Raw genomic sequence first — 13,066 nt, 5'->3', positions numbered from 1 at the left:
CTCAAAGGCTTTATGCTAAGCACTCCTTAGAACAAGATCCATTCTTCCTGGTTGGAAAATCTGTGCTTAAGCCAGGTCTTGCTGTTGGTTAATTGCTATTAATGTCACATTTTAGTTTGAGTGGACATGCTTTGTTCTCTAGAACAAGTTGGAAAATAGATTTATTGTTGTGACTTGATCAAATCTATTTAAAAAATGGAAGTGACACTATGAGAAGTCTTATCTGTTTCTGTTTGCTTCTTGCTTCCATGGGAAATCCTGGGGATACCTGGAGCATCTTACCTGCTGAATGGGATTGAGGGGCAGGAGATCATCATTTTGGCATTTGATGTTCTCTGGGATCTTGAAGGTGTGAGATAGTCCTTCAGGGACTCTAGTTCTCCTTCAGCCACAGTAATTGAAGTCATATGATGATGGGACCCTTCTGAACCCTTCAGAAGTATTCAGAGAGTAAATAGCAGGGTCAGACCTTTCAGTGAGAGCATTTCAAATACCAGCCATGTAACCATTCTCTGTTCCTTGCCCCTCTGCCTGTCAACAGTGGCCTCCCGGTGTTCTTTGCCTCAGATGGTGATTTCTCTCTCTCCCTCCTTCCTCTCTGCAGACATGCCTTGAATTGGAACGCTACCTACAGACAGAGCCCAGGCGGATCTCGGAGACCTTTGGTGAGGACTTGGACTGTTTCCTCCATGCTTCTCCTCCCCCGTGCATTGAGGAGAGCTTCCGGCGCTTAGATCCCCTGCTGCTCCCAGTGGAAGCCACCATCTGCGAGAAGAGCTCTGCAGTGGACATTTTGCTCTCTCGGGACAAGTTGCTATCTGAGACCTGCCTCAGCCTCCAGCCAACCAGCTCTTCTCTAGACAGCTACACAGCCGTCAACCAGGCCCAGCTCAACGCAGTGACCTCATTAACGCCCCCATCGTCCCCTGAGCTCAGCCGCCATCTGGTCAAAACCTCACAGACTCTCTCAGCCGTGGATGGCACGGTGACGTTGAAACTGGTGGCCAAGAAGGCTGCACTGAGCTCAGTAAAGGTGGGAGGGGTGGCAGCAGCAGCAGCCGCCGTAGCACCAGCTGGGGCAGTTAAGAGTGGACAGAGCGACAGTGAACAAGGAGGGGTAGGGGCAGAAGCATGCCCCGAAAACAAGAAGAGGGTTCACCGCTGTCAGTTTAACGGGTGCCGGAAAGTTTATACAAAAAGCTCCCACCTAAAGGCCCACCAGAGGACTCACACAGGTAGTGGTACAAGTTGGCCGCATGTGGTTTCTTCCTCTTTCCCCTGCTTTTGCCTTGAGGTGGGAAGGGCTCCTCTTTGTTCTAAGAAGTGGCCTTTGTGCTGACTAGGAGGCGACCCAAAGGCAGGAGGGCCCTGGGTGGGGAAGCAGAATGACTCACTCTATACCCTAAAACCTCAAGATGTCCCAAGTGCAGGACCTGGGTTCATCACTGGCTGGCTAAGAGTTGCTTTCAGAGGCAATGCCAACCACAGCATAAACTCAGAGTTCTGAGGCTGATGGAAGGGGATCTGGTAGCGTGACTCACGTAAGACGTACATAGTGCAGACTCTGGTCCCTTTGCTGACACTTGTCTTTGTTTTCTGAGTGTAGCTTGCAGGTTTGATCAGCACCAGAATCCAAGGAGGTACACTAGGAAGCATCCACAGTTAAACAAGGTGGTTAGGGTGTCCCTATTCACTCTTTTCCCAGCATCCCTGATTTTTCATCAAAGTCACCAACAGCAGGAGGGTTTCAGAGTTCATTAGATGTGATCATTCTATAATTAATTGGCATCTCCTCTTTTGCATTGTTCTCTGGCGCGTGCTTTATGGAGAGATGGCAGAATTGCTTTTTAATGAGCTTGTTACTGAGAAGTTGCTAAAGTGATTACATTGCTATGTGTGTGGTAAGGGCGGGTGGGGGAGGGAGAGGGCCTGTATGTTTCACATAGGACTTCCGTGGTGATTCCAAGGATTCATATTGATCTTTCAAGCAATGGGATCATTTGGAAGAGCGGGGTTCACACAAAAGAGGGCGAGATTGGCTATATCTTAAACTGGTCTTTGTTCTCTACTTCGAGATTGTAGCTTGTGGGTAGCATCTCTTCTTGGTCTACTGGGGTGCTACTAGGAGCAATTACTGTGATTGGTGGTTTTTAAGTGGGTCACTAAGAGCATATGACTTGTATGGCTTTTCCATAGTTTTTGCACACTGCAAGCTGAATAGGGAAAATCCCCAAAGGTATAAATGGAAGAATAAGAACATTCTCAGAGAAAAGTGGATGGTCGCAGCTGAGGTGGGAGAAGTGTCTGGTATTCTGTGTGGTTGTGGACTGTGCCACCAAGGAAGTGTGCATCATAAAGATGATTGGCTGGAAGATCAGAACACCCTGGATTCTAGTTCTAACTGCCACTAACTAGCTCTGTGACCTGAAGTACATTTCTTTATCTCTATGGGCCTCATTTTCTACATCTGTCAAACAATCTGGCTCTTGAGGCCCCTTTCAGCTCCGATGGTCCATGAAATGTCTTTGTGTGGTACTAAAGAACTTTTCCTCAAGTAGGAATGCATAAATATGACTGGATAAAAGTGCTGAAACTCAAAGTCACTCCTGTGAGATAGTGAGACCAGACATTGCTTCCTTATATACAAGACAGGCATGTCCTCTAATTCTAAACTTAATTTCCCATGTGGCTCTTCCTTGGTTCATGGGATAATCCCCTAACATAATTTTTTAGTCCTATGGATCAGGTGTAGGGTTCCATTCATGGTTTTGCTGCAGAATTTATATGTAAAGCCTAGTGCTTCCTCATATTGTTAGTTTTTTTCCTTCTCTGATTTTGTCCTGAAAGTAATTTTTATTTATATTCCTTTCTCTCTAAAGTCAGTAAGTAGACAAGACATTGCAGTGCTCCCTGATTTCAATGCATGATTAATCTCCTGCCCCCACTCCAGGAAGCCAGAGGAAGCACCATGAACCAAGAATGTTGACGTTTGTAGGGGTTATAGAGTTCATAATTATGGACACCTTTCAGAATTATTAACACTAAGGCTACATCCTGCCTTGTATGGAAGCTGGACCACTCTGGTGAAGCAGACATTCTTTGGGGAAATCTGCAGCATTTTCTTCTTTCTATCCCCTCTTCCCAGCAGAGATGATGGAAGATGTGATGATTGATGCATTATTTGGCATGTTGTTTTTGGAATATTGTCTACTCAGTGTGATTACCAAGGTGGAGCTGATTATGCTACCCAGCACCTGCAGCCATTGCCTTGTGGTGGATTGCAGTGCTCCTCCCTATGGGCAATGCCCTGAAGGAGGCAGTAAACATTATTAGAAAAGTAGCATGGCAGCAGAGCTAGAGCAGGGATTTGTGGTTAGGTAGACTTGGGCTTGTTTTCTGTATAAATTATTTATCTTCTCTGTTTCTTCTTCTGTAAAATAGTGCCAATTCCATCTACCTCAGAGATTGTTTTGAAGATTAAATTAGCAAATTACTTGGCAGATAGTAAAAACTCATTACTGTTATTGCTGATTATAGTTATTAGTATTGTTCTTGACACTGAATAGTGATAATTGAGTGAAAACCAGCTTTATGTAAACGAGAAATGAACCAGTTAGCCAGCGTTAAATACAGATCGAGTATCGCTAATCCAAAACTCCAAAATTGTTTTGCTACTGGAATTTCTCCCAGGGGTGCTCTACCACTGAGATACACTCCCAGCCCTTTTTATTTTATTTTGAGACAGGGTCTCCCTAAGTTGCTGAGACTGGCCTTGAACTTCTGATCCTCCTGCCTCAACCTCCCAAGTAGTAGGAATTACAGGCATGCACCACTATGTCCTGCTTCAAACTCTGAAATTTTTGAGAGCCTACAGGTATCACAAAGTAGCGTATTCCACATGGGACCTCATGGGACAAGTCAGTCAAAATGCCAGAACACTAAAAATGTTGTTTAAAATTACTTTCTGGCTATGTGTATAAGGAGAACATGAACTATAAATGAGTTATTTCATTATGTGCATGCAAATATTCAAAAAATCAGAAAAAATATTTTCTGGTCCCAAACATTTCAGATAATGGATATTCAACCTATACTACCAAAAAAGTAAGAGAATATTTTCCTAGTGGTTGATCAGTAGGGTGTGGGGTGATAATGCACATGGACACCAGGGTGGAGGGTAAAACTGGCCCTGCAGACATTAGCCCACTGAGATTGGCAGTAATGTTTAGAATGGCTTTCCTGAAGACAGCTTAGAAGTAATTGCCTCACATCCTACAGAAGCATTTTGCCTATAAAAACCTTCCTCACAGGCAAGCACGGAAGGAAAAAGAAATAGATAAGAGGGGAGGTAGGATAGGGATGGAGGGTGGAAGAGAGAATATGAATTAATTTAGATGAAATGGAGGAGAATCAGAAGTATTTATTTGGAATTGGTGTGAATGGGGCACATGGGGAACTGAAAACATAGGTGATAATTTATGTGGTGTGGATGAACTAAGACTGATGAAAACAGCATGAAGGATGGAATTAAATTAAGTGTAAACATATCAAGGAAATGGACTGGTAAAAGCTTGAGGGCAAAGGTATATGGGCAATGAAAATTCGGGTGGAAAAGAATCTGCTGCTATAAGAATTGGTGTGAAAAGACTAAATATTAAAATGAAGTTTTCACAAATTGTCTCTGGATGAATTCAGGCACACTATTTTAGTATAGACTTAGTTTTAAAAAAAATTATTATTATTATTATTATTATTGGTACTGGGGAAGGACTCAGTTTAATTCAATGGAAAGGTATCATCTTTCATCTGGAGAGGTGTTTTGAGAAAGAAAACAAAGAAAGGGAGAGAAATAAGAAAATCATCCCAGAGAAAGAAGACATATAACAGCATTTTGTTCTCTAGAGTTATATTTATGCCATATCTCTTTTATATGGTAATATATTGCAAAGGAGACACAGTTGCACAAGTGAAATAAAATAAAAAATGTGTGAGTCTCCATCTTCTCTGCATAAAGAAAGACAATACCTTGTCGGTGACATGGATTTGCTTGCATTGAGGAATTTTTAAAGTGTTATTCATTTAATCTTTATATAGATAGAATTCACTGAACTAGAAAAGATATGCAATTTTTTTCCTTCTGTGGCAATTTTTTTTTTTTTTTTTTTTTTGAGGTATGCTGAATCCTTCAAACTTTTTGCCCTTGGAGAATATTTAGCAATGAGATGGTTTTTTTTTTTTTTTTTTAAAGCTAGCAGATGTTCAAGTTGGTAGCTGGGGCATAAATACTGGTTGCCCAAAGAGGTGAAGTTAGGGATGGGGAAAGCAGGCTGTAGATGGAAGAAGGTGAGGTAGGGAAGGAGACAAAGAGAATAACAGGATCTTAGTGAAAGGAAGCATATGAAAGTGGACATATGGTTTATTCATTGGGAAGAGTACTTAGTGCTGGCACAAGTGTACAGATGTCCTTCAGCAGCCAAGCCATGGCATACCCTTGTCTCCTACTCTTGTTTTCTGGTCTTTGTGTGATACATTTTTCTCTCTCAATTATTCAACCAAGTGCAATCATGCTGTCGTCCATCTTCCTGGAGTCAGCTAAATGATGCCGATATTTCAATGCAAGAAGAAACTTCACTTGCAATATAAAAAGTAATCCCTTTATGATGCCTAATTTCCGTCAAACACAATTGGTTAAAATGTTTATACTTTCTATACAAAAAGAGAAAGAATTATTTTCCACATTTCTTCTGGGCCACTTCTTAGAAAAAAAGGAAAAAACCTGAAACTGAATTGTGCTAAGTGAGTTGCCTTTTTAATTTTGCAAATTCGTAGAAAAGCACATCTACATTTATATTGTTAAGAGTGAATTGTGTTGGTAAAGTCCAGACAAAGGCCACAAATTAAATTTCCAGTTGTTGGATACTGTTAACGGTTATATGAACAAGCCACGTTCTTTCAGGCCCTACTTGGGGGACCCTTTCCATGAACTGGAGTAGCTGGAATTGAGAATGCAGGTGGTGATAGATTTTGTGCTGAAGGGTGTAATTGGATGCTTTTTCAGGTAGAGGATAATACAAGTGTGCAGTTTGCTTAGTGTTTTGCGTTTGCTTTGGGGCAAGCCTTATTGAATCCAGAGGTAGCATGATCTGTAAGTTCAATCAGGGTTTATAGCTCATTTTCAAATGAAAAGGTGGCTAAACATATTTCAAACAAAAGGACAAATGAAGCGCGGGGGAGGCAAACACCAGTGCTCATAGCATGCACTTAATGAAAGTTTTTTAAAGTTGGAAATATAATTTGTTTATTTTCTTTGTTCAATAAGTGTTTGGAAAGCAGTTGCTATGTTCCAGGCATTGTTTTATCTCTTTTACAAATATTAGCCATTTTAATTCTCATATTAAGGCCCATGGGTGCTATTATCTTGTCTTACAGATGAGGAAACCAAGATGACCCAAAGAGGTCACTGATTTGCCTAGCATCACACAGCTCAGGATTCGAACCACAGTGTTGGTCTAGCCCAATCTCTTTACCTCTCTGATAATTAATGATGGAGAAACAGTCAGTTGGATTTTTTTTTATGATCTATTCTCAAGAGAAAATGGAGCACATATGGTTTAAATATAAACAAATAATGAAAACTCTTTTAAATAAACAGATAAGAGTTAGAAGGATCCTTAAACATATTTAGACATATGACCTCTCGGGTGACTAAATCAGTACAAGGAAATAACACAAGTGAATGAATGGTCTCCTCTTTCCAGGCCATTATGGTTGTTGCTGTTATTATACCATTATCATGGTCATTACTATTATTTTTCTTTTTAACCTTAGGATTAGGGAGAGACTTTCTTGTCGTAGTGTCTGTTCACTCATTCAAGTGACAAATGTTAATCTTTATTCCTATGAAATAATAAAGGCAAGGATTATTGCATATATAGGGGAAACTGAGGACCATAGGTGTAAATATGACTTGACCTGGGCTATGCATTTCCCCTACTGGCAGAATTGAAAGTTGACTCAAGTCTCCTGGCCCTTAGGCTTGCATCCTATTTAATAATTACCTTTCTTTGTATTTCCTTTATTTGTTCCTCAGTCATTTCACAAATGAATATTAAGTCCCCAGAGCAATAATAAAATAGGTATAAAATAATAATATGGATATGAGACACTATGCCATTGAGTGACCATCAAAGGAGAATAGGATAGGCTGATTTGAGAAGGTCTCTGAAGGAGAATGGGCATTGGATGAGAGCAGGGGCCTGAATCAGTAGTAGGAGGAAGCATGGAACATTCTGGAGCAAGAGTCACCATTCTGGACAGGGTATTTTTTTTTTATGCTGTTCATCTTTTTAAATAGTGCAAATGTGACAATACGCTAATTGATATAAATAGAAGACCTAATTCAAGGTCAGGCATATCAGCAGGATAAAATGAAATATCTCAGGGTTGTGGTATGGAGTCTATTGCCCACTTTCAACTTCCTCAGTGTCATAGATAAGAATTCTTCGAATTTATACAAGAACAGCTGAAATGGGGCAATTTTAAGACACTAAAGGGCCTTTAATATGCTGAGACACTTGCTGCTAATGAAGTTTATCCATGAGTTGAGGCAGAAACTCATTAGACCCCAATTACAGGATGGAAACTAGAATAAGGGTTAAATATTCAGTTCACAAGGTGGAGAGAATTTAATGGGAGAGTTTGATAGTATGGATTTAGCATATTCAGAAGCCTAAGAGGAGTTTGAAATGGAGGGGTGCGAAATGAGGAAAAAGTAGATGGGAGAATTTTATGATTCCAGTAACTTCAGAACTTTACCACATGATAATTTAGTCATATGATCATAACATTTATAAAGATAACTTTATGTAAACATGTATTGGATAGAATGACTTCAACTTGGCATGCATAAAATAAGCACATTTGCTTTATAATGTGATAATAAAAGTAGACTTTTGTGGGCTATTCCAGATGTCCTTTTAAAGGATAATTGGTAGTCACACCATAAATAAGGATGTTAAAATAAGAACCAAGAAGAAATGAAAAATGTGAAATTAATGAGGTTTTCATCATAAACAATTATTTTTTTTTGAATACTCGCTATACTATATGCCATTTCTTCCTCCATCTCTGAGAACCTCATTTTTTGGTGCAGAAGCCTAAACTATAGTTTAATAAAGCCCATATTTGGAACCTGTTCTCAAAAGAGTATAGTGTGAATTGAGGTGAGGGGGGCTGGGTAGGAAGGAGATAAGAGAAGAGTAATCTCATTTCAGAAAAGGCAGTAGAAGTAACAGAATTTTATGAATTCTAAGAGTTAAAGGGGAAGCCCAGCTCTGTTTGATAAAAAAGAGAAAAAGTGAACCGTAAGATATCTGTACAAATGAAAAGTTGATGTTGGGAAGGTCAAAAGTGAACCTTGGAGTGATTGTGCCCTTGAGTAAACAGATAACGTACAGAAGTCGTCTCTGTTATAGTAGGAGTGTCACTGACCATGATGATCATGCTGTCCTGTGCATACTATGTTGGGAAGTTTAAGGAAAATTAAATGGAGATTTGTAAAGACCAAAGGCTAAGATGATGCTATAAGAACTTTCTGGTGGTAGGCAATACTTTTCCTGTGTCTCCTGAAGTTGAAACAATAATGGAGTGATTCTGTTTGAATTAAGGGGGAAAAAGCAGAATTGAGGAAAGTTGTGTAATTTACAAAACTCTTTAAAAAAAACCCAGGAATGATTATTTTTTTTTCTAAAAAAGCTAAAAACTGAGGACAGATGAAAAGATATTTGTAAAATATGTGACTTTGAAAATCATTCACTTTGAATTTAGTAGAAATTACAGTTGAAACCTTGATAATGGATCATCAGAAAGAAAAAAAAAATTTTCATATAAAAAAATTGGTTCAGCAAAGCCAAAGGAACTTTTGGAAAACCCAGCCCACATGGGTTCTGCTAGGCTGTGCAGGTGCCCAGTAGAGAAAGGCTGATCCTTCCCAACTAGGTAGATCCTCTTTGTCCCCACCCTAATGATGGCAAATTGGATGGCTCATCCTTTCTTCCCCATTCCCCACCTAAGCACCTAGCCTGATACCCTCCACACTCCTCTCTTCCTGCCTTGCAAGCCTTCTTCTACCCTTCTCCACCTCAGGATTTGGTAGCAAGACCCTGGAGATGGGTAGATTACTCATCGGCCAACAGTGAATAACTCATTAATTCCTGCTTATTTTTTTAATTTTCAATAATGGGAGACTATGAATAGAAGTTCAAGAGTCTTCAAGTAAGAAGGGAGACAGTGATGTGAAGTGTTGGAAATTGGGGGAGCTTTTCCCTCTCTACCCCATCCCTGGGCTGTCCTCCCTCCCCTACTACTGTATTTTCTAAATTTTTTTTAAAAAGTAGCTTTTTTACAACCAATTTTTCAAATAATATATTGACTTGACAGTTTTCAAGCTAAATGTTGGTAGAGGTAAGAACACCCAAAGTAATTAAGGCAACTTTTTAATGTGCTGGAGTTAGACCCTATTTCTGTAGTGTGCCCATATTCAACCTTCAGCGGTAGGACCTGGTTAGCTTATATAATGGAGCACAAGCCACCTAAATTATTTAGGAATATCTGCAGTGAGAATAAAACTTATCATTTCTGTTTTCCTTATCTTCTCCTTCACCATCTGTGCTTATGGATATAGGTGAGTTGGGGATTGACTAAGAATTGGACCCCATAAGCTTTGAGGGCATGGAAGATCAGAGTACCCCATTAGTAGTTCCTCAGAGTCTAGGTCCAGCTTTGTCCTAAACCAGACTTCCTTGGAAGACCTCCTTCTTTTTGAACCCTACATCTTTTCCTTTCTTCCCTTCAAAATTTATCTGCATTCGGAGAAGAGTCTTTTTAAATTTTTGTTTGTAAAATAAAATGCATTTATAAGTTAAAGCTCTCTTATATTATAAACCATCCATCTGGTTCATGAGACATATATGTAGGCTTCTTTCATTATTTCTGCCTTCCGAATGTATCTTCTTTTCATTATCATAATTAACATTTAATCTGTGGAATTCAGTGAAGTGGTATATACTGTTTTCAGGCAAACAGTATTACAATTTTTTTTTATTTGTTGGGAAGTTGTTTTACCTGTTTCACTAGAGGAGCTAAAGGTAATAGAAGCTATTAATCCTTTTGTTGTAGGTGAGGAGGCAAAAGCCATCCTCAACTGAGAGGGGGGAAAAAAAAAGCCCTTTTTCTCCATAGTAGAGAATTGCCTGAGTATATGTGTTATACCTTCCTCTGCAGCCCTGTTGTTTTCACATCAGGGATATTTTGAAAGAAGTTCTATAGGTTATTCCAATATGGATGCCAGTATTAACTGAGAGAGGTTCTAGGAGTGATAGATGCTCTAAGAAACGTGAAATTATATAATCTGTGTGCTAATGAATAGGACCCAACAAAAAGGTTAACTCTGGCCTGTATTCTTCTCTGTATAAGCAGCAAGATGTGGTAGGAAATATGTTAGAGTGACTTTTCAATATTCATGTTTTGAAGTTTTCTGTCCTCACATTGTGTATTCATGTAATGTAATGTCACCTCAGTGGAATTCACTGCTTGATTGTAAACTTATAATATGGTGGTTTCACTCTCCTTACTATGGGATGTATAGCATCTTTCACTCTCACTCAGCTTGAAGAAATGAAATAATGATTCCTCATATATTGAATTCTCAATTGGTCATGAGCCTATTGAAACTAGAATTGGTATTTTTATTTTTTTATTTAAAAACATTTTTGTTGGTTTACATGGACACAATACCTTTATTTTGTTTATTTATTTGTATGTGGTGCTGAGGATCAAACTCAGTGCCTCACACGTGTTAGGCAAATGCTCTACCACTGAGCTATAGCCCCAGCCCCAGTATTGGTATTTTTAAAAGAGCAACAAAAGATACATCTCCCATTTCTGATATAGGTAATAAGACATTTTATGTTCCGAGCTTTTAGGAGACAGTGTCAGAAAATCAATGTGAATAAATTCAACTATACAGTCTAGTAAACCTATTTGAAAATGTAGTGTACAGCAAGCAGAATGATGGTATTTATTATTAAATGTTTTTCTGTTTTATTCACATGTAAATATACTGAATGTAGAAAAGTTAACATAGGTTACCTCTGCCTAAATCTAAGCAGAAGGTGATTTGCTGGCTTTTTTTTTTTCTTCCCATTCCTTTTTGTTGTTGTTTAGTATTTCAAGGCTTACAGCTAAACTGAATTTGAAACTAAATACTGTCATTACAGAAGATTTTTTTCTGAGTTCTTCCAATTTCTCTGGGGACAAAATAATAGTTGCTTGAAGCAGTGGAGAAACAGTAATTAGGGCAAATAGTAATACTGTGCATGATTGAGGAAAAAGGGGAGGGGGAGAAAAAAATGCAACAGACAGACTTGTACAGCTTGTTACTAGGAAACCACATCAGCATTAAATACAGTGTGCTAATTGGCTATCCTGTTTCTGCCTGGGTACCAGCCTGGGCCTGCTACACAGCTGTTTCTGCTCTTTCTGGTTGCTAGGTAACTGCATCATTTCCCCTCCTCCCACCCTCTTTGTATTCTGGAGGGTAATTGGCTACTTCTGCTCCTGGTGTTGCTGCTGGGTACCAGCCTGGGCCTGCTGCTCTGCTGTTTTCCGGAGGGATTTAATGGGGGGAGGGGAGAAAAAGGGAGAAGAAGATATGCTGGCAATTAATGGAGCATAAGTGCAAATTCTACACAATGTCTGGCACCTGCGTCCCCTCATCCTGCTTTCTCAACTAAATCCTTCAGCTAAGAAAACACATTAGACTCTTGAAGTCTTTCTTTTCTCTGTAGATATCTTGTGATTATAGTTTAAAAGAAACAATATATTTGAAAACTTATTGCATAAACAATGGATTTAGTCTTTTTAAGAAAAAATTTGGCAGAATATTACACATCTATATTTGACATGGACACTAGTAGAATTTGCAGAAACATTGAAATTGCTAACTTGATAACAAAATAGCATCTTTAGTGTTTTAAAGGTATGCCTCTTGATCTCTTAAAGAGACTGAATTCTTTTGTAATGATTCTTCTTAATAGAATACAAAATAAAATGCACTAAAAGCATTATGGGATTTTCTCAACTATTTTATTCATGATGAAGAAATACAGGGAGGCTTCTAGACCCTTCTGATTTTCGATTATTCTTCTGTGTGCACAGCACATGACCACATGCTTGTGGAAGACACATTGCAATTTTATCCCTCGTTTTGCACACTTATATTTCTTAGGGCAAAAGAAGAATATGGTGCAATATCAACTTGAAATCAATTTTGTGAGTGAGAAAAGTAAAAAAGGTCATTACTTTTCATATTGATGTGAACTTCTATTGAAGAAGTTTCCATTTCATCATTATTGAAATTCTTCCTGAAAGTGTGAGGAAGAAGATTCTTCAGAAGTGAAGTCATGCTCCAAGGAGATTTCACTTTAAATGGTTGAGAAAGTGTATGTAAGTTGGGGCCCCTTGAAGAAGCAACTTCATCCTCCTGGGAAGCTGTTTTATTGAGAAAACTCAGAGCATGTTGTGTGACTATGCACAGAAATAGTTAGCAAAGGCAACTCTGATTTGACACTAATGGCTAACACTGGTTTCCCATACTAATGAGATCTACCATCCCCTTTGAAAAAGTGAAGCAGACAGAGCCCTATTCTGAGCTACAAGCTCTTCCACTGTGAGATAAGATCAGACTCTATGGAATCATTTCTCCCTAACATATCCTTAAAATTGGAGGAAGGCCTTGGGGCAGGCTAGGCCAATAGAAGGAATATTGTAGCAGTCCATAAGTCTCAAGGAAACCAAGTACCCCCTAGTAGTATTTAAAGAGGAAGAGAAAAATCTTATGAGAGGATAACTACCAAAGAGCTATGTATTATTTCTGCTGTCTCTACTAAGAAGACCTATTGTTTATCACTCATAAGTATTTGTATACTAAAGGATTTAGCCATTTGCTTGGGAGAAACCATCAAAAGTTAGAATATTGCTTTATCACTTGACATATTATGATATTGGA

At 39.0% G+C, this 13,066-nt stretch overlaps 1 protein-coding gene across 2 annotated transcripts in view; it reads left to right on the top strand.

Annotated features, from left to right (window-relative positions):
* The window catches only part of Klf7 (Kruppel like factor 7), an 89,221-nt gene that overhangs the window by 40,811 nt on the left and 35,344 nt on the right, over positions 1–13,066 (top strand). Inside the window, exon 3 of one of the 2 annotated variants that reach the window (XM_015481309.2) lies at positions 605–1,235. In XM_015481309.2, coding sequence (XP_015336795.1) covers positions 605–1,235 — 631 coding nt within the window. The remainder of the gene's footprint in view (positions 1–604; positions 1,236–13,066) is intronic. The other variant, XM_048808408.1, reaches the window with a different exon arrangement.

The sequence above is a fragment of the Marmota marmota genome, unplaced genomic scaffold (assembly GCF_001458135.2).
Source record: "Marmota marmota marmota unplaced genomic scaffold, marMar, whole genome shotgun sequence".
NCBI classification, from domain to species: Eukaryota; Metazoa; Chordata; class Mammalia; order Rodentia; family Sciuridae; genus Marmota; species Marmota marmota.
Note: the sequence above shows the minus strand (reverse complement) of the source record. Positions and strands in the feature narration are given on the sequence as shown.